The 22789-nt window shown below is 44.9% G+C and overlaps 1 protein-coding gene across 1 annotated transcript in view; it reads left to right on the forward strand.

The window, feature by feature from the left end:
- The window catches only part of PDIA4 (protein disulfide isomerase family A member 4), a 50148-nt gene that overhangs the window by 21538 nt on the left and 5821 nt on the right, over positions 1-22789 (forward strand). The window contains exons 4-7 of the mRNA XM_070728026.1: positions 416-554; positions 13769-13974; positions 14063-14221; positions 22055-22206. Coding sequence (XP_070584127.1) covers positions 416-554; positions 13769-13974; positions 14063-14221; positions 22055-22206 — 656 coding nt within the window. The remainder of the gene's footprint in view (positions 1-415; positions 555-13768; positions 13975-14062; positions 14222-22054; positions 22207-22789) is intronic.

Consider the following 22789-nt stretch of genomic DNA (forward strand, 5'->3'; position numbering starts at 1 on the left):
CTCTGCAAGGTTATTTGTGAGGCAATTCTGTAGTTTGCGCATGCAACAGCACAACAAGCCTTGCAGAATCCTGCTACACGAGGCAGTTGCAGTGGCCCAGCCACTTGGCCGGCACCAAGAACAGGGAGGGGAGGTAGCACTGATGGGATATCCGGTCCCACACTCATTGCCTACTGCACCCCCAAAATAATAAGTCCTCCCCCCAATAATAGGGTCAAGGCCATATTTCAGGATTCAAAAAAATATAACCCCTGTCTTATTTTCGGGGAAACATGGTAGAAGTCTGACCTAATTAAAATGCCCCAAACTTTTCTATTATGGAGTGAAATACGTTTCCAAATTATCTGTAGTATACAGTTGTCTTTACAAATTTTGCTAATTAAAAATAATGAGTCTCTTCACATTGTATTTTTAGAAATTGTGGCTAAAGTAAAAGAAGTTTCACAACCTGAGTGGGTCCTTCCTCCTGAAGCTACATTGGTTTTAACAAAAGAGAACTTTGATGAAACAGTGAATGAAGCAGATATAATTCTAGTTGAATTCTATGCTCCATGGTAAGAAAAATATTTTATCATGTCATAACCATTTCCCTCCTTTGGCAGAACATCAAAAGCCAGCACAAGTTTGCCATTCATAGATACTTTTTCCATGGTCACTTATTTCATGGTAAGTAGTTCATTTAAATTTAAATATTCTGCAGTTAAAAAAAATGGCTGACTTATATATGGAAAAAATTTAAAAGAGCTAATATGATTGTATGACTGTAACTTGTTGCTTGTATCCTAAGATTTTTATTAATATTGATTGTTTCTTCATTGCTTATTTGACCCCTATGACAATCATTAAGTGTTGTACCACATGATTCTTGACAAATCTATATTTTCTTTTATGTGCACTGAGACATATGCATCAAGACAAATTCCTTGTGTGTCCAATCACACTTGGGCAATAAAGAATTCTACTCTACTCTACTCTATTCTATTCTGTTTCAAAGCTATACGGTTAGGCCTGCCCCAGTCAGCCTCTTCAGGAAATAATAATAATTAATAATGATTTATTAGATTTGTATGCCGCCCCTCTCTGCAGACTCGAAGCGGTTCACAACAAAATAATAATAGTATAACAAATCTAATATTAAACACATCTAAAACCCAACAAAACCATACAACACAATTATACCATGCATAAACTATATAAGCCTGGGGGATCTTAATTTCCCCATGCATGGGTCTTTAGCAACTTACGAAAGGCAAGGAGGGTGGGGGTGATTCTAATCTTTGGGGGGGAGTTGGTTCCAGAGGGCTGGGGCCGCCACAGAGAAGGTTCTTCCCCTGGGACCCACCAGATGACATTGTTTAGTTGACGGGACCCAGAGAAGGCCAAGTCTGTGGGACCTTATCAGTCGCTGGGATTTATGCGGCAGAAGATGATTCCAAAGGTATTCTGGTCTGATGCCATGTAGGGCTCTATAGGTCATTACCAACACTTTGAATTGTGACCAGAAACTAATCGGCAGCCAGTGCAGGCCGCAGAGTGTTGGAGACACGTGAGCAAATCTAAGTAGCCCCACGATAACTCACATGGCTGCATTCTGCACGATTTGGAGTTTCCAAACTCTTCCAAAAGTAGCCCCATGTAGAGAGCGTTACAGTAGTCGAACCTCGAGGTGATGAGGGCATGAGCGACTGAGCAATGACTCCCTGTCCAAATGGAGTCGCAACTGGTGCACCAGGTGAACCTGTGCAAACGCCCTCTTCACCACAGCTGAAAGATGGCGCTCTAATGTTAGGTGTGGATCGAGAAGGACGCCCAAGTTGTGAACCCTCTCCGAGGGAGTCAGTAGTTTCCGCCCCAGGCTGATGGACGGACAGATGGAATTGTCCTTGGGAGGCAAAACCCACAGCCACTCCATTTTGTCTGGATTGAGTTTGAGCCTGTTGACACCCATCCAGACCCCAACAGCCTCCTGGCACTGGCACATCACTTCCACTGCTTCACCGACTGGACATGGTAACATCAGCATATTGATGATACCTCACCCCATGCCTTTGGAGGATCTCATCCAGCAGTTTCATGTAGATATTAAATAGTAAGGGGGAGAGGACTGACCACTGAGGCACTCCAAGATGAAGATACCTAGATTTCAACCTCTGAACCCCCACTAACACCAACTGTGACCGATCTGAGAGGTAGGAGGAGAACCACTGAAGAACAGTGCCACCCACTCCCAACCCGTCCAGCCCGCGCAGAAGGATACCATGGTCAATGGTATCAAACGCTGCTGAGAGGTCAAGAAGCACTAGGACAGAGGACAAGCCCCTGTCCCGGGCCCGCCAGAAATCATCCATCAGCGCGACCAGAGCATTTTCCATGCTGTAGCCGAGCCTGAATCCTGACTGTTGAGGGCCTAGATCAGTGTTTCCCAACCTTTTTTTAGCCACGGCACATTATTCGCATTTTTCAAAATCCTGGGGAACATTGAGCGGGTGCCCTCCTGCCAGGCCCCAAAGAACATTTGGCGCTGCCCCCGCTAGGGAAGCTCCAGCTGGGCAGGGTACTGCCGGTGCCTCTGACCTGGAGCTCCCACTCGCAGCTGCCACCCCGGCTACTGTCCGATGCCGCTGCTGTCGGCGCTCTCCCGCTGGGCCCCAAAGCTCATCTGCCACAAAGGAGGAAGGCGCAAAAAAGGAGGCACGGAGAATGATGCTCAGCTTCCGATCTTGGAAGCTGAGCTTTGCAGCACACCTGACCATGTCTCGCGGCACCCTGGTTGAAAAACACTGGCCTAGATAATCAGCTTCTTCCAAGGACCGCTGGAGCTGGAGCGACACCACCTTCCCAACAACCTTCCCCATAAAGGGAAGATTGGAGACTGGACGATAATTAAGTACATCTGGGTCCAGGACAGGCTTCTTGAGGAGGGACGCATGAGTGCCTCCTTGTAGGGAGCGGGAAGGACCCCCTCCTCAAAGAAGCGTTGACAATCTCCTTGACCCAGCTCCATTTCACCTCCCTGCTGGCCAAAACTAGCCAGGAGGGACACGGGTCCAATAAACAGGTGGCGGAACTCACAGCTCCAATGGCCTTGTCACTGCATCAGGTGTCACCCGGTCAAACTCCTCCCAGACAGGTGGACAAAGATGAGCCCCAGTCACCTCGACTGACTCATTGTCAGTCGACTCTGCTATCCAATCGGAGTCAAGGTTCGTCTGGATCTTAGCAATTTTATTAGCGAAAAATGTGTTAAAATCCTCAGCACTATTCTGCAAGGGCTCCCCGGCTCCCCCCTGGTTAAGAAGGGAATGGGTCACCCTACACAGAGCGGCCGGGCAAGATTCTGCTGATGCAATCAAGGCAGCATGATACATGCATCTTGCTGTCTTGAGCGCCATTTTGTAAGTCTTAATATGAGCTCTTACAAGTGTTCAATCGGACTCAGATTTACTTTTCCTCCACCGCTTCTCTAGACGTCTCTTCTGGCGTTTTAACTCCCGGGGTTCCTTGGTGAACCAAGGAGCTCTCCGGGGTCTTGTGCTGCAGAGAGGTCGTAATGGCGCAATCCGGTCAAGAGCCTCCGTCGCAGCCTTGTTCCAGGCCACGACAAGAGACTCTGCTGGACTGTGGACGAGTGAATCTGGTAGAACCCCAAGCACCTTCTGAAAGCCCTCTTAGGTCCCTTAGGCATCTGGGCAGAACCACCTAACCAGTTCCGCCTCCCTGCGAGAGAGGACTGGAGCCATAAAGTTGAGCTGTAGCAGAAAATGGTCTAACCATGACAAAGGCAAGACATCTAAGCCCCTTATTCTCAGACCATTACTCAATTTCTCCAAGAGAAATATCATGTCGGATGCATGCCACCCCTCGTGAGTCGGACCCTGAACTACTTGAGTCAGGTTCATGGCTGCCATGATGGCCGTGAACTCCTGTGCTAACCCAGAGGACCCGCCGAGAGACAGCAGATTGAAGTTCCCCAGGACAATAAGCCCAGGGATAGACACCCCCCCCAGCCCTCCTGCCTCTCCGTCGCCAGGTGGGCTAACTTCATTACTCATACCATTTCAATTTATTTCATGCATACTATCCCACCCACCCCATTCATTCAATTCATACATACCAATCCACCCATCCCAGTCATCCATCATTATTAAACAAGAATTAATATTAAAACATTAATGCTAGCCCAAATTATTCTAAAATTAATACTAAAATACATACTAATTATTAAAAATATAGGGAATATAAGAGGTAATTCAAATTTCATTAATCAGTCACGTCCATACAAATAGCATCAAGATCTGAAAAGTGGGTTCTAGGAATGTATAGTGTTCATTGGGGAAAGAAAGTCTGAGTCCTGGGCATACTAATTCTGTCCTCTCAGGCTCTTTGGTGCCGGCTGCTGTCGCCGGCCGGGTCTCTCTCTCTGCCTCTATCGTTGTTCTCGGCTCCTCCACCTGCATAGCACTCCCTGGCTCTCTTAGATTGCCCCGGTCGCCATCCAGTGCCTCCGTTGGTATTGGGGGGCATCTCCGGATCTCCAGGCCCTCAATAGCAGCATACAGCCTCCACAAGATTTTCATACCGTCTCATTACAGCCCGCCAGTCTCCTCGATGTTTCCCTCAGCCTCCTCCTTCACTGCAACGGCTGGTCAGTCTTCTCTGTGCAGGTCCTCCACCTGAAAGACCCTCCGATGCCGAGCGCCCCCACCATGCGGCTTCTCGGCGTCCTTCGTCCGTCCGGTGGGCCAGGATTGTCCTTGGGTGTTGATCTTCTTTCGCCTCTTTCCTTCCTTCGGGCTCGCTCCTCAGCCCACCCCGATTCCTCGTCTCAGCTGATTTCTCGGCTGGTTTTCTAGCTGGGTTTCCCATTCTTTCCTTCTTCCGTCAGCATGAGTCAGCGCCAAATGGTGGCCGCCATATTCCACATCTCAGCTGACTACAATTCAAGCGTGTCTGCGGCTAGCACAGCTCTATCCGCTGCGGAATGATGCTGAAACGGGGGGATTCAGAAGCAGGAGTAATTCAGCTCCCCGAACAACTAGAACAAATTTGTCAGCTTGGACTGAACGTCTCTGTATTCCAGGTGTTCCACTGTAATCCAGCAGAGCTGCAACTTCCACCCTCCTCCTTGCTGCCCCACTGGAACCGGAACCCAGGGCCTGGAAAGCAAGACTCTTGAATCCATTTAATTGAATCAAAAGAATTTTTACTGAGAGAAACTGCTTGCAATATAGTCAAACAGAGTCTGATGTTCCTGTGCAAAATTAAAGCAATTCTTTGTCTGTCCCGACTGCTGGTGCCATAATCCTCAAAGACATGGTGAGAAGTTATAAAGGGTCTGCAGTCCAGATGATTACTGACAGTCTAGTGGAGCTGTCCGTGCATGCATGACAGGAATTGGAAGAGGTCATTGGTTCCTGGCCCTCTGTAAACCTGAGTTGTTTACTCCTGGGTTCTGCCACCTCCTTGGCTATCATTGGAGAGGAAGGGGTATACTCTTGGGGTCAGTAACTTGGCCTTCCTAGAGATTCTTGACCAGCTGGGTTAGCCAATGTTTGGTAGTGGTGTTTTCCTTTGGACCTTGGGCAAAATTGGTGTCTTTCAGCTGATCAGGAAGGCACTGCACTGTCTGAGAGCTTCCCATGTCGGAAGCTCTCAGACTGTGCAAAGGTAATGGAAATGCAAAGGTAATAAAAGACCACATGTTTCAGCAACTTGACAGAAGGCTCCTTGGGAAGTCGCAAGACCTTCGTAATTAGAGGCGCACCTAATAGGACTATTCAAGATAGGAAAGCAATCTATATAATTTATAACTGCCTTATCCATACACATCTAGTTAATCCCTGGTTGGATTGGTGTCATTTGATCTTCTATTTTTTGATAAAATTCTGTCTGGTTTGTGTTTGGGGCATATATCACCATCAAGACTATTTCTTTATAGCCAATTTTAATTTTTATATTGAGAATTCTTCCTTCAGAGTCTGTGTATAATAATTCAGGTTGTAGTCTTTCTTTAATATATATTGCTATACCTCTTTTGTATCTGCTAAAGCAGTAAATAGTTTACCCAATTTTTTATTTTGTAATAAATTACGATCTTGTTTCATAATGTGGACTTCTTGTAGGCATATTATATCCGCTTCTTCTTTTTGTAGTTTGTTCATTGTTTGTTTTCTTTTAATAATAGATTTTAAGCCGTTAATGTTAACTGAAAAGATTTTGAGGTTTTTCATTTTTATTTACTTATTTATTTATTTAATTAATTATTTTTTTTCCTTTTTATTATTACTGTCTTTTCGCTGCCGCTCTTGTTCTTTCCTCCTTCCTTAATCTGTTTTTCTCCTTTTCATCTTCTGATTCCCTTTCTTCTCTCTCTTCATGTCTGGTCTGAAGTATGACTTCGGAACCGCCTTCATTTTCTCCTTCTAAGTGTTGAGATATAAAGTTATCCGCTTTCTCAAAAGAGTCTACTTTAATTTTTTTCCCTTTCCAGGTTATCAGCAGGCCCTATGGTATTAACCACCTAAATGGAATTTCCCTTCTCATCAGCTTTGCAGTTAGGTAGTGGAAATCTCTATGTCTTTCTCTGATTCGTTTTGGTATTTGTTTTAGTGTAATTATTTCTTTGTCATTAAACATTATCTGTTCGTTTCTTGTATATCTGTAGATCTCGTCCCTAACTGCCTTTTTAGTAAAGCGGATTTGTACTTCTCTCGGCACTCTATTTTTTTCCGCATAATTGGTCTGGATTCTGTATAACTCGTCTATGTGATTTCTGACCTCTTCTTCATCTAATTGTAAATTTTCTGTTAGTATCTTCACCATTTTGCTTGGTAGATCTTCTGGTTGTTCTGGAACATTTTGAAAACAGAGAAAATATGAAGATTTCTCCATTTCTAAAACTGCAATTGCGCCCTCAAACTCTTTGTTTGCCGCTTTAAGTCTTCCTTCTGTATATTCGATCTTATAATCTATTTTAACTGTATTCATTTCCATATTTTTAATCCTTTGTCCTGTTGTTAATAGCTTCTTGTACACCTTCCATTCTGGCCTCAGGTCCCTCAATCTTCCCAGCCATTTTTTCAAAAATTTTGTTGGTTTCTTCCTGATTTTGTTTCATTGTTTCTTGTGTCATGGCTGCTGATTCTTGACTTCTTGCCATAAATTCTTGTATGAGTTCTAATGAGGCCTGTATTGAGTGCAGGGTAGGTAACTGACCCTGTTTATCTGTGATTGCCATTTCGGTGTTTAATTTGGTGCTTGAGACATTCGGGCTTCCATATGGAGTTGTTTTTTTTAGTGTTTTAGTAAAAGTTGTTGACATAATTAGGAAAATATTCCACAATTTCTTAATATCTTAATACCTATATTTGTTATTATAGCAATAGCTAAGTAATAAGTATCAGTTAAATATAAGTTAATTAAATATAAATCAATTAGGTACAAACACTCCAAACAAATTGTCCTATGCTGTTGTTATCTTATCAAAATAAATAAACTCTTATCATCAAAATATTAATATAAATATAGATAGTATATACGAGTACAATATATAAATATATAGTAAAATTATTAATGTAAATTAGTGGAGATTCTAGTATCACTTAATATTCAAATATACGTTTAAATATGTTTATAGATATACTTATAAATATGCTTAATATTAAATATGCTTCTAGATCTACTTATTATATTTAACTCTGTTTAATTACTCAAAAAAGGAAAGCAGTTCCTCAGTACTATCTCAGACCAGTTTGTATCTTCTATTCCCACATAATAAAAATATCAACTTATAAAGAGATATCAATCTAGTTTAAGAAATAATAATTAAGAATTATCACATTCCAAATATCAATTTATCAGTGTATCACTTAGTTAATTTATCAATTAGTCGATTTGTCAATTAGTCAATTTATCAGCTTATCAATTGTATAGGTATATAATATAGAGACTAGCACTAATCAAACTACAGTAATATTAATGAATGTAAATGAAAAATGTCTATTTTATCTTGGAGTTAGGAAATGGGACTTGTAAATTGTCAATTTAAGTAGAGTAAATAAAGTAGATATAATAGTCAAATTGTCAAGTAATCCGTTGGTAATTGATGAATAAGGATAGATAAAGAGTTAATGAGTTATAAGTTCATTTAGATCAGGTCTTTAGCAGCGAATAAAATTAAGTTGATTTAAGTTTACAAAAAGAAGGATCTTCCACTTTCCACGTGTCAATGGTGTCTCCGATCTCTCCGTTTCTTTATCACCTCTACCCTCTCGTCCCCATTCGTCTCCGTTACGTCTCCGTTACGTCTGCTCCTTGTTCCCTCTCGTTGTCTCCTCACGTTCTCAAAATTTCTATCACCCTGTTGCTTCACTCGCCAACCTCGTTCTCCAATTTCTCAGACGTAACCTCGCTTTCAAATGGCAAATTCCCTTGCGTTGGTGTCCTCTGACACCCCGATCTACCACAACGCCTGTGTTGTTCTTTCTCCGGTTCTCCTGCTGCCTCCAATCGTTGTACCGTTCTCCATCGCTCCACAGGTTCACTTCACAGGAATCACAGGGAATCGCAGGAAATTGCCGTCCCACATTTTTATGGCTCATCTCGGCTTTCCGCTCTGCTCTCCGCTTTCTGTTCCTCTCGCGTCTTTCTCACAGGCCATCCGTCATTTATTTTCCCCTTCTTCTCTCACGCACTTGCTCCACACACAACGATCGCCGCTTTTCACAATCAGGAGACTCATGATTTTCTAGATGTCACCAATGATCACACATTTGTTCGTTTCGGGTAAGTGGATTTCTGCTGTTTTAATAAAGTTCGCTGTTGCTACCGTTTACCCTCCTTTGGTTCCCAGTTGTCTCGCTCGGCGTGTTGGGCTACAGGCTGAGAGTAAACCTCAGCTCTTTTCCTCGCCTGATCACGGGGATCATGCATCTTACAGTGGGGGTTTGCACCTCCACCCACTGCTCAAGACTTCCCCTTAAGTTAGTTCTCCCACTGTGAACTGTCACCATTTAAACGGCTACAAACGATGAATTTTGGGTACAGATCAGGAGCCCCTAATTCGCACATCGCAACGGCTTCGCCCCGTCCCCGGAAGCCTCCTTTTTAGATTTTCTATGTGATTTTAGATTTGATGGTTTTTAATATTTTAAATGTTAGATTTCTTGCATATTCTATATCTGTTTGTTTGTAAGCCTCCCTTAGTTTCAGGAGAAGAGCAGCATAGAAATCAATCAATCAGTCAAATAAATAAATAAATGTTTTGGCATTTTTAGTTTTGGGGTAGAAAAATAATAAAAATCTGCTGATCAGATTCAGCCTATCTGGCTAATGTCCTTAGTCTGGTCAGCTTCAGCACATTATTTTAATCCCCTGGTTAAAGCTTTAAAAAAAACTTATTCAGAGAGAATAACAATGAAAGAGGCTGAAAGCTGGGAAGATCTTTGGCATTTTGTTATTTGTAGCAAGTAGAACAATGAAAAAAAGCCTGCAAAGACTTAGGGCTGGAAAAATATTCTTTGGAAAGAGTAACAATGAAAGAGACAGCAAGCCAACTGGGAAGATCATTAGCACCTCATTAGAGTTGGAAAGAAGACTTTGAAAAAACTACCTTCAGAGTCTAAGACAGACCCAAATTTTCAGCCTCTTTTAGGGAGGAATAAGGTTCTCTTTCAGACTGCTGTTGCTCAGGGACTTCAGGAATGGTAACCAGTAAGGTCAGAGTAACTGCCTGGGATCTGAATCTACCATCTCCTGCAAATCAAAGCCATCAAACGGGTGCCTCAAGGACAAGAGAGCTTGGGGTTTTACTTCATTGTGTTCCTAGTTCCCAAGATCATGCCACATGATCTTAAATCTCAGGCAACTAAATATCTATGTGGCATACCAGAGATTCAAGATGCAGTCCCTGAAGTCTATCCTTGACTGCATCTGTCACAATGATTGGCTCATCACAGTAGATCTCCAGGAGGCCTACCTCCATGTCCCATTCCATCCTACACACCGAAAGTTGTTCTGTTTCTGCTTAGCAAGTAACCATTTTCAATATAAGGCAATGTCTTTCGGACTTTCCTCTGCACCCAGGGCGTTCACCAAACTTTTGGATATGGTGACAGCAGACCTGAGAACTCGTTCAATCTATCTCCAGGCATACCTGGACAACATAATTATCAAGGTCACCCAGTCAAGCACAGGCCAACCTCCACACTACAATGGAGTCACTCCAAAGACATGGGTTCTCCATAAATTTCAAAAAGAGTCATCTGCTACCCACAACCTCGCTCCAGCGTCTGGATACCATCGTCAGCACATAGTCATGCCAGGTCTTCTTATCGCCAGACCGTCAGTCCAACATTGTGGAGACTGTACATCTCATCCACAATGGTACACATTGTGTACCATTATCCCACCTGTTCAGTCTCCTGGGGATGTTTATCTCCTGCATAGACATGGTGCCATGGGCAAGGCAACACTCCCCCATGCTGTAGCGGTTCCTGTTGCCATTTCAAAAAGCAAAGACCAGCCACCCCAACAGGTTGGTTCAACCAAGGTACGTCACACCCTAGACTGCTGGGTGTCTCCCGCCCTTCTACAAAGGTCCCTTTTCAAGGAACAGATGGGAGTCACACTCACGACAGATGCCAATCTTTGGGGATGGGGCGATCACACCTCCTCTCAGATGACCCAGGATTGCTGGATCTCAGAGCACTTGAGGGAAACCAACATCAATTTCCTGGAACTGAGGGTTGTCACATTGGCACTCTGGAACTTCTCACACCTGATCACCAGCTGCCCAGTGCTCATCCTGATGGACAATATGCCAGCCATCTCAATACCTAGCTTCCTCCTTTTTTTCTCACGTTTTCCATCCCTGGGAGCTGAGGGCATAAATGTTCTTCATTCCTCTTGGCCAAGGGGCCTTCTGTACATCTCCCCCCCCCCCATCCATCTCATCCTGAGGGTGGTGAGCAAGCTCTTGTCAGAAGAAGGGAGTTGCTGTTGGTAGGACCACATTGGCCCCGCCATCCATGGTTCTTGGACCTAAAGGATTTCTCCAGGCCATGGCACATTCCAGACCATCGGATCTCTCTCAGCCAAGGGGTCTATCCTTCATCCAGCCCTCCAATGCTGATGCCTCACCATTTGGCACTTGAGGGGTGCAGGCTGAGACCAGAGTCTCTGCTAGACAATGTCATCACAACCATTCAGGCAGCTCGCCACTGTTCCACTATGAGAATTTATGACACCACCAGGTCCTCTTATTGTGACTTTTGTTCTCAGAACCAGTTTGATCCCTTGCTTCCCTCTCTCAAGCAGATCTTAGCATTCCTACAAGCAGGCTTGGAAAAAGGTCTGGCACCCAACACACTTCGCAGACATGTAGCTGCTCTTTCAACAGTGATACGCCTGGGTAATCTAAGGCAGTGATTTTCAACCTTTTTTGAGCCGCGGCACATTTTTTACATTTATGAAATCCTGGGGCACATTGAGCGAGGGGGAGGGGGCTAAAAAAAGTTTAGACAAAAAAATTCTCTCTCTCTCTCTCTCTTCCTCCCTTTTGCTTTATTTCTATCTCCCTTCCTCTTTCTTTCTCTCCCTTCCTTCCTCTTTCTTTCTCTCTCTCTCTCCATCCCTCTTTCTTTCTCTTCCTTCCTTCCTATCTTTTTTGCTCTCTCCCTCCCTACCTCCCTCTATGTCTTTCTCTCTCTCTCATTCCCTCCCTCTCTTTCTCTCTCTCTTGTTCTCTTTCTCTCTTGCTCGCTCTTTCTCTCTCTTGCTTTCTTTCTCTTTCTTTCTCTCTTGCTTTCTTTCTCTCTCTCTCTTTCTTTCTCTCTTTCTCTCTCTCTTGCTTTCTTTCTCTCTCTGAGCTTCGCGGCACACCTGTTCATGTCTCGCGGCACACTGGTTGAAAAACACTGATCTAAGGTCTCTTTACCATCATCCATGCATTTGAGATTTTCTTCAGAGAGCTGCAAATTTATGCCCACAGATCATCCATTGCTACCCCACTTGGGACTTACCATTGGTTCTCCAAGCACTTACAGGACCTCCATTTGAACCTCTCCGGATCATTTCCTTGCATTTTCTTTCAGTCAAAATCGCCTTTCTTGTCACCATCACATCAACCAGACAAGTGTTTGAGCTCTCAGCCTTTTCGGTTAGACAGGACTTGTATCATTTCCACCAGGACCTGGTCAACAAGAAATGGTCCTCCCAGATTTCTGTGCTAATGCATCAATTGGAATACTGCTGGCAAAAATTAGACGTCCACAGAGCTCTCAAGCACTATATCAGCAGGAATGAGTCTTTTCGAAGATCAGAAGCCTTGTTTGTTTCCTTCCTCCCATCCTCCAAAAGTCAAAAGGTTACTTCCCAAATGATCAGTCGCTGGTTGAGAGCCTGCATTACCAAAGCCTACCACTCACAATCACGACCGGTTCCACCAGGGGTCACTGCACATTCCACCCGAAGCACAGCCACCTCCATGGCATGGGCTACCCAGGCTTCCGTCAAGGACATTTGCCAGGCGGCTACATGGGCCTCCCCATTGACCTTCATTCGACACTATCAATTGGACTCTTTCATGTCTGCAGAGGCTGCCTTTGGCAGGAGAGTTTTTCAGCGTGTTTGTGCTTCTCCTGGTCTGGCCTTCTCCCTCCCTGTCGGACTAAGCTTGGGCATATCACACGTTGGACTCTGCTGAGCAGAGCATTGGAGAAGGACTGTTGATTTACCTGAATGGTCTTCACGATGTGCTGCGGGGAGAAACCAAACCCACCTGGCCTTGTGGGCCAAGGGTCGCAGTTCATTTTTTCTTGTGGTTGTCTTTTTACTGTTTTAATAAAGTTATTGTTGAATTTTCACTATGCCTTCGTTTTAAACTAAACTTCTGGGCAGCTAGGGGTCGTTAACCTATTGAATATTTAAATTTTATACTCAGTCCCTAGCAACAGACTAAAGTTGAACTCACATTGGACTCTCCCCGCAGTGCATCGATAAGACCGTTCAGGTAAACCAATAGTCCTTTTCTGCCCACACTGAAAAAAAATTAAAGGGAACATTGTTTGGGGGACCTGAACAGTGCTCCTAGCCAAGGAGGAGAGCAAAAATGGGACGTGAGGGGAACTTGGGGGTCAAAAATTGGCTTTTTTCTTTCTTTCTTTTTTCTTTTTTGCAAAACTGACCCATTTTTTGTGAAAACTGGCCCAATTTTGGCAAAAATGGGGAATGCACAAAGTTTGGGAGCCCTGCAGAGTGCTCCTGAGTGCCAGAGAGGACAAAAATGGGATGTGCAGAGGGTTTGGGAGGCTTGCAGAATGTTCCTGGATGCTGGGGAGTGCAAAATGTATGGAGGGTTTGGGAGGCCAAAAACAGGATGCACAGAGGGTTGGGATGTCTGCTCCTGGGGAGAGAAAAAAAATGGGAGGGGGGTTAGGAACCCCAAAATGGGAGCATTTCTCACAAAAAAGAGACGCACAGAGGGCAATTGTAAATTGCTATATAAATAGTAATTTGCAACACTATTATATCAAAATATACATTTAAATAACTTAAATAAAAAGATAAAACTAATATTTCTCCTGTTAAAAATGGAGAAAACCTTGTTTTATTGAAGTTTCCCCCCCCCCCCCCCTTGTCATTGTGTTTAAAAAATTCACAGAAAACTTTTGGGAACTTTTTAAACAGAATTTCTTTTAAACAGAATCTTTAAACAGAGAATAATTTTCTCTCTTTAATCTTCTGCCACCTTGTCTTTCTTCTGATATAGGTGCGGGCATTGTAAAAGATTAGCTCCAGAATATGAAAAAGCAGCTAAGGAGCTTAGCAAGCATATTCCTCCTATCCCTCTAGCAAAGGTTGATGCTATTACTGAAACAGAACTTGCAAAGAGATTTGATGTGTCTGGATACCCTTCTCTTAAGATCTTCCGCAAGGGCAAATCTTTTGTCTACAATGGACCAAGAGAAAAATATGGTATGGTGAAAGTTGTTTTTGCAGTCATAAAATGATACTAAATGGATGCTTTTCTAAGACAATAAGAAGAGACTATTTTTATTTTCAGGGATTGTTGATTACATGATAGAACAGAGTGGCCCTCCATCCAAACAAATACAGGCCATTAAACAAGTACAAGAATTTCTGAAAGATGGGGATGATGTTATTATTATTGGTGTTTTTAAAGAAAGCCAAGATCCAGCCTATCATTTCTATCAAGATGCAGGTACATTTTACTTTTATTATGATTGCAAATATTGTTCAATGTTAGCACATAGAAATTATTTTTGTAAAGGTTTCTGTAAATGCAGAGTAATAGAACTTTTCAGAACTTTTTTGGACAGGCATTTAAACCAGATAAAGAGGCCAGAGATGTAACTGGTGTGGATAATATCTATCCGTGACCAATGAGGATAAATCACTTTCTGGAAGCTTATGAAAAGGGAGCTGTAAATAAAATAGATGTAGTTGTTGAGGATAATGAACTTTTAATGAAATGAATTATTGCACTATTACCTATATTTTGTATACTCTATATTTTCTATTTTTATTCAGCTTTATTGGTGTTTTAATTTTAGTACTTTGAATTATTAATTATTAATTAATTATATTTTAACTAAATTATTGGGTGTTTTTGTAAAATGATGGATAGTTGGGGTCGGTGTAGGATGTATAGAATGAATGACTGGGATGGGTGGGATGAGTGGGGTTACAATGTGGGTGAGATGAATGGGAATGACGTAAATAATATATCTGACCTACCTGGCGCTGGAGAGGCAGGAGGGGGAAAAGCACCTATCTCTGGGATGACAGAGGGTCAGGATATTCCGGTGTTGCTGGGGAGAGGCAGATATGGCGGGAACCACGGAGCTAGCCATTCCAGGGGAAGGAGGAATCCCTGTTTAATAATGATCCCTTGTTCCGGCTCTGTGAGCTCAACCCAGAATACTGGTGACGAGTGTAATTCTGGCCCTGGGCTCAAGCTGCTGCTACTCAATGCCAGGTCGGTGGTAAATAAAGCTCTCCTCATCCGGGACTTGATCCTGTATGAGGAGGCCGACCTGGCATGTGTAACTGAAACCTGGCTGGGTCCGGAGGGAGGAGTTCCTCTCTCTGAAATTTGCCCAGCCGGGTTTCAGATGTGGCATCAGCCTCAACCCCAGGGAAGGGGGGGGAGTGGCTATTATAGCCAGGGTGAGCCTTTGCCTGCGTAGAGTCGTTGCTCCAGAGATTGCGGGGTTGCAAGTCCCTCCTGGTGAAGTTGGACTTAGGGGTTCAGGTGGGCTTGTTTCTCATGTACCTGCCTCCCAGCTGCGTGTCACAAGCCCTGCCTGTGCTACTCAAGGAGGTAGCCGGGTTGGCGGTGGCGTACCCCAGACTTATTGTTTTGGGGCACTTTAACCAGCCATCGCTCGGCGAAACCTCTGGACTGGCACAGGAGTTCATGGCCACCATGGACCTGACCCAACTAGTACAGGGTCCGACTCACGAGGGGGGGCATGCACCTGACATGGTATTCCTCTCTGAGCAACTGAGTAATGGTCTGAGACTAAGGGGCTTAGAAGTGTTGCCTTTGTCATGGTCGGACCATTTTCTACTGCGGTTTGACTTCCTGGCTCCAATCCTTCCCCGCAGGGAGGTGGAACCGATTGAGCTGTTCTGCCCCAGGTGCCTGATGGATCCAGAAGTTATTGATTTGATTTGATTTGATTTATTGGATTTATATGCCGCCCATACCGCAAACTCGGGGTGGCTCACAACAAGGTAAAAACAATACATAATAACAAATCCAATACCCACCAATCCAATTACAATTTAAGCTAAAAAATTCATTAAAAAAGCACACAATCAATCTAACACCAAAACAACATGGGCAAGGGGGAGATGTTTCAGTTCCCCCATGCCTGACGGCAGAGGTGGGTTTTAACGAGTTTGCGAAAGGCAAGGAGGGTGAGGACAATCCTAATCTCAGGGGGGAGCGGGTTCCAGAGGGTCGGAGCCACCACAGAGAAGGCTCTTCCCCTGGGTCCCGCCAGACAACATTGTTTAGTCGACGGGACCTGGAGAAGGCCAACTCTGTGGGACCGAACCAGTCGCTGGGATTCATGCGGCAGAAGGCGGTCCCAGAGATATTCTGGTCTGGTGCCATGAAGGGCTTTATAGGTCATAACCAACACTTTGAATTGTGACCGGAAACCGATCGGCAACCAATGCAGACTGCGGAGTGTTGGAGTGATATGGACATACTTAGAGAAGCCCATAATTGCTCTCGCAGCTGCATTCTGCAGGATCTGAAGTTTCCAAACACTTTTCAAAGGTAGCCCCATGTAGAGAACGTTACAGTAGTCGAGCCTCGAGGTGATGAGGGCATGAGTGACTGTGAGCAATGACTCCCGGTCCAAATAGGGCCGCAACTGGCGCACCAGGCGAACCTGGGCAAACGCCCCCCTCGCCACAGCTGAAAGATGTTTCTCTATTGTGAGCTGTGGGTCGAGGAGGACGCCCAAGTTGCGGACCCTCTCTGAGGGGGTCAATAATCCCCCCCCCCGGGTAATGGATGGACAGATAGAATTGTCCTTGGGAGGCAAGACCCACAGCCACTCCGTCTTGTCTGGATTGAGTTTGAGTTTGTTGACACCCATCCAGGCCCCAACAGCCTCCAGGCACCGGCACATCACTTCCACTGCTTCGTTGACTGGACATGGGGTGGAGATGTATAACTGGGTATCATCGGCGTATTGATGATACCTCACCCCATGTCGTTGGATGATCTCGCCCAGCGGTTTCATGTAGATATTAAATAGCAGGGGGGAGAGGACCGACCCCTGAAGCACACCACAAGGGAGAGACCTCGAGGTCGACCTCTGACCCCCCACTAACACCGACTGCGACCGACTGGAGAGGTAGAAGGAGAACCACTGGAGAACAGTGCCTCCCACTCCCAACCCCTCCAGCCGGTGCAGAAGGATACCATGGTCGATGGTATCGAAAGCCGCTGAGAGGTCAAGGAGCACCAGGACAGAGGACAAGCCCCTGTCCCGGGCCCGCCAGAGACCATCCATCAACGCGACCAAAGCAGTTTCTGTGCTGTAGCTGGGCCTGAATCCAGACTGTTGAGGACCTAGATAATCGGCTTCTTCCAAGGACCGCTGGATTTAAAGAGCCACCACCTTCTCAACAACCTTCCCCATAAAGGGAAGGTTGGAGACTGGACGGTAGTTATTAAGCACAGCTGGGTCCAGGGAAGGCCTCTTGAGGAGGGGGTGCACAAGTGCCTCCTTATAAAGGGCCGGAAAGGACCCCCTCCCCAAGGAGGTGTTGACAATCTCCTGGACCCAGCTCCGTGTCACCTCCCGACTGGCCGAAACCAGCCAAGAGGGACCACGGATCCAGTAAACAGGTGGCGGAACTCACAGCTCCAATGGCCTTGTCCACTTCGTCAGGTGACACCAAGTCAAACTCCGCCCAAACAGATGGACAAAGACGTTTAGCCCCAGTCACCTCGACTGACTCGTTGTCAGTCGACTCTGTTTTACAATTGGAGTCGAGGTCCGCCCGGATCCGAGCAATTTTATCAGCGAAAAACGTGTTAAAATCCTCAGCACTGCTCTGCAAGGGCTCCTCAACTTCCCCCTGATTACGAAGGGAGCGGGTTACCCTAAACAGAGCGGCCGGGCGGGATTCTGCTGATGCAATCAAAGCGGCATGATACATGCATCTTGCCGCCTTGAGCGCCACTTTGTAAGTCTTAATATGAGCTCTTACAAATGTTCGATCGGATTCAGACTTACTCTTCCTCCATCGCTTCTCTAGACGTCTCTTCTGGCGCTTCAACTCCCGGAGCTCCTCGTTGTACCATGGAGCTCTACGGGGTCTAGTGCCGCGGAGAGGTCGCAACGGCGCAATCCGGTCAAGAGCCCCTACTGCAGCCTTGTTCTAGGCCTCAGCAAGAGACTGCCGAACTGTGAACGAGTGTATCTGGAATAACCCCAAGCGCCCTCTGAATACCTTCTGGATCCATCAGGCGTCTGGGGCGGAACAACTTAATCAGTTCCGCCTCCCTGCGGGGAAGGATTGGAGCCAGGAAGTTAAGCCGCAGTAGGAAATGATCTGACCATGACAAAGGCAACACTTCTAAGCCCCTTAGTCTCAGACCATTACTCAATTGCTCAGAGAGGAATATCATATTGGGCGTGTGCCCACCCTCGTGAGTCGGGCCCTGAACTACTTGAGTCAGGTCCATGGCTGTCATGGTGGCCATGAACTCCTGTGCCAGTCCAGAGGAACCGCCGAGTGATGGCAGATTGAAGTCCCCCAGGACAATAAGTCCGGGGAACTCCACTGCCAACCCGGCCACTTCCTCGAGCAGCACAGGCAGGGCTGTTGACACGCAACTGGGAGGCAGGTACATGAGTAACAAGCCCACCTGAACCCCTAAGTCCAACTTCACCAACTTCACCCGCAACCTCTGGAGCAATGAGCCTACGCAGGCAAAGACTCTCCCTGGCTATAATAGCCACTCCTCCTCCCCTTCCCTGGGGTCGAGGTTGGTGCCATACCCGAAACCCAGCTGGACAGATTTCCAAGAGAGGAACTCCTCCCTCCAGGCCCAGCCAGGTTTCAGTCACACAAGCCAGGTCGGCCTCCTCATCCAGGATCAAATCCCGGATGAGGAGAGCTTTATTTACCACCAACCTGGCATTGAGCAGCAGCAACTTGAGCCCAGGGCCAGAATTACACTCGTCACCAGTATCTTGGGTTGAGGTCAAGGAGCCAGAAGAAGAGATTGCTACTAAGCAGCGATCTCTCCTTCCCCTGGAACGGCTAGCTCCAAGGCTCCCACCATATCTGCCTCTCCCCAGCAAGACCAGAATATTTTGACCCTCCGCCACCCCAGAGATAGGTGCCCCCTCCCCTCCTGCCTCTCCAGCATCAGGTGTGCCAAGGGTATAATTTAAATCATAACCATTCAATTCATACATACTGTAATCCCACCCACCAAACCCATTCCATTCACTATCCCCCTCCCACCCACCCCCATTAATTTCATTCCCATAAAAATCCATTGCTAAAAATCCTAATAATTAATTTTAAAAAATAGATTACTTAAAAACAAAAACACTAATAGCATCGATAATTCATCCCTTAAAATCAGTTAATTAAGAAACAGTAAATATAAAAACATATAACACATAGACAGGAATAGTATAGAAGTAATTTGCTAATAGTTCTTAAAAAGGGGAAGTAGCAAAAATAAAGGGCAAAAGGCAGCAGCAAGAGGACGCCAGACTCCAAGTTGGTTTGGCTGATTAGTTCTCAAAGTTGTAAAAGTTCTGAAAGCCTCGGATATCAATATCTGGGTCTCATGGTCTAAATACAGTTTGTTTTTCGGGTTTTTTTTTAGGACTGGTCAAGATCGGTGACCAGTACTGTAAAAATTCTGTCTCTTTGCCTCGATTGAGAATGTCCCAAGCTCTTCCTCTCTGGGGGCTCCAATTTCCATCAGGTGCCCTGGGCAATCTCCAGTAGTCTTCAGTCCCATTCGATAACATCTCTATCTCCATCGCCCCTTCGTAGCTCCACGTTCTTAAAGCTTCTGCTGGGCGCCCCCCCCCCCCCAAGACAGCAGCTACTCCCACTGGCCACCGCCCCAAGTGCCTCGGTGTTTTCAGGCATTTCGGGCGTCCTTTGGCTATTCCAGATACACTTGTCCACAGCTCGGCAGAGTCTCTGGCTGAGGCCTGGAACAAGGCTGCAGCGGAGGCTCTTGACCGAATTGCGCCACTGCGACCTCTCTATGGCACTAGACCCTGTAGAGCTCCATGGTTCAACAAGGAGCTCCGGGAGTTGAAACGCCGGAAGAGACGTCTAGAGAAGCGATGGAGGAAGAGTAAGTCCGAATCCGATCGAACACTTGTAAGAGCTCATATTAAGACTTACAAAGTGGCGCTCAAGGCAGCAAGATGTGCATGGGGTGAGGTATCATCAGTATGCGGATGATACCCAGCTGTACATCTCCATCCCATGTCCAGTCAACGAAGCAGTGGAAGTGATGTGCCGGTGCCTGGAGGCTGTTGGGGTCTGGATGGGTGTCAAAAGACTCAAACTCAACCCAGATAAGATGGAGTGGCTGTGGGTCCTGCCTCCCAGGGACAATTCCATCTGTCCGTCCATAACCCTGAGGGGGGAATTATTGACCCCCTCAGAGAGGGTCTGCAACTTGGGCGTCCTCCTCGATCCACAGCTCACATTAGAGAAACATCTTTCAGCTGTGGCGAGGGGGGGCGTTTGCCCAGGTTCGCCTGGTGCACCAGTTGCGGCCCTATCTGGACTGCTCACAGTCACTCATGCCCTCATCACCTCGAGGTTAGACTTATGTAATGCTCTCTACATGGGGCTACCTTTGAAAAGTGTTCGGAAACTTCAGATCGTGCAGAATGCAGCTGCGAGAGCAATCATGGGCTTCCCAAGATATGCCCATGTTACACCAACACTCCACAGTCTGCATTGGTTGCCGATCAATTTCCGGGCACAATTCAAAGTGTTGGTTATGACCTATAAAGCCCTTCATGGCATCGGACCAGAATACCTCCGCCTTCTGCCGCACGAATCCCAGCGACCGGTTAGGTCCCACAGAGTTGGCCTTCTCCGGCTCCCATCGACTAAACAATGTTGTTTGGCGGGACCCAGGAGAAGAGCCTTCTCTGTGGCGGCCCCGACTCTCTGGAACCAGCTCCCCCGGAGATTAGAACTGCCCCCACCCTTTCGTAAAGTTCTTAAGACCCATCTCTGCCATCAGGCATGGGGGAACTGACACATCTACCCCGGACCCCGGGCCTATACAGTTTATACATGGTAAGTTTGTGTGTTTGTTTGCTTTTAATAATGGGGTTTTTAGTGTTTTAAAATTATTAGATTTGTTCTTACATTGTTCTTGTTATTGTTGTGAGCCGCCCCGAGTCTACGGAGAGGGGCGGCATACATATCTAATAAATAATAATAATAATAATAATAATAATAATAATAATAATAATAATAATAATAATAACTGCAGTGATTCGGTTAACAACTGTGGCAAGAAATGTTGTAAAATGGAGGAAGACTCAACAAATGCCTCACTTAGCTCCATTATGGTCACTAAGTCGATGACTACCTGCATATTTGTCAGAGATTATATTCTCTGTTGTAAAAATAAATCAGAAGCTTTCACAATCAAATGCTTTTAGCTAAGTCAAATAACTTTTTTATAATCATATCAAAAATATTTACAGTACCATATTTTCTTCATTACAGTAAGTTGAGAGCTGATAGCTTATATAGATCATACTTAATGGAGACTTAACACAGACATAAACTGGAGCTTAACTTTAGCAGAGATTGGAGTGCAAACTTTTACGGGGACTGGAGACCACACCCTGCTCCATGCTTAGTTCCTTGCACATGCTCAGTCGGCATTTAACTCTTATTGGCTGATTGAGCTACCATGCCGATTTATTTGTTGACCGTGTTACCACTGGCTTTCCCAGTCATAAATATTCCAACAATATCCCTCTTTGTTATAAGCAACTCAAGATAGCAAACACATATTATACCACTTCCTCCTCCTATTTGCCCACAAAAGTAATCCTGTGAAGTGGGATAGAAGATGACTGGCTCAAGGCCACCCAGCTGGTTTTCATGCCTAAAGTGCGAGTAGAATTTGAAGTCTTCTGGTTTCTAGCTTGGTACCTTAAAAAGCAGGTCAAACTGGTTCTCAATTATTTTAATTATTTTAAATTTAAATTACATATTGTTTATTAATATTTTAATTATTTTAATTATCCTAATTAAAGCTTTGATGATGTCATAATGTGGAACTTCAGACCTGCAATGATAAACTTAATGCAGAGCAGAAAGATAAATGTAGAAAAAGTGTTATTGTAGTATTTCTGTGTATTGTCAGTCTTTTAATAAACATGGGAAAAAGCAATAATGTGAGAAGTATTCAGATTTTTCAAACTCAGAATCTCTTAATTTTTCTGTAGAATTTTTTCCTAATGCTTTAGGTTTTCATTTTCAGCTAACAGTTTGAGAGAAGATTACAAATTCTACCATACTTTTAGCAGTGAAATATCAAAGTTACTGAAAGTAGATCCTGGAAAATTGGTGATCATGCAGCCTGAAAAATTTCAATCGAAATATGAGGCCTCAGTACATATTTTGGATATAAAAGTGAGTAGTTATGATAAGTCCATATTCGAACCTGATCTGGCTTATTCCTTTCAGTTTTGGGGGGGCGGTTTTGTATCCTCTGATTTCTTGCATCCCAGATTACTTTTTAGAGCTACAAAAGTACTTCTTTCAGCTGATCCAGCCAGCAAATAATGCATGTTTGCTGTTTCATATTGGCCTTTCTTGTGTTTGAACTTGTGAAACTGGATGCAAACATCTAGTAGAATTCTATACCTATAATCGAGGGGGGCGGCATATATATGTATGTATGTATGTATATATGTATATATGTAGGTATATATATATATATATGTGTGTATATATATATATGTGTGTGTGTGTGTATATATATATATATATGTATCAAATGTTTTTAGCTGGAATTTTAAAATTAAGGGAGACTAGGATGGTCTCATTTCGGCCTTGTTCTGGCCTCATCAGGGAGGGGGTATATGTTTTTTTGTTTTGTTTTTTATGTCGGATCACCCTGGTATATTCAAGGAACGTCACAGCTCCTTTTTGCCTCTAGGCCCAACCCAGGACCATTTCAAGGCAGTTAATTTATTCATAGCCGACAACTATA

The sequence above is a fragment of the Erythrolamprus reginae genome, chromosome Z (assembly GCF_031021105.1).
Source record: "Erythrolamprus reginae isolate rEryReg1 chromosome Z, rEryReg1.hap1, whole genome shotgun sequence".
NCBI classification, from domain to species: domain Eukaryota; kingdom Metazoa; phylum Chordata; class Lepidosauria; order Squamata; family Dipsadidae; genus Erythrolamprus; species Erythrolamprus reginae.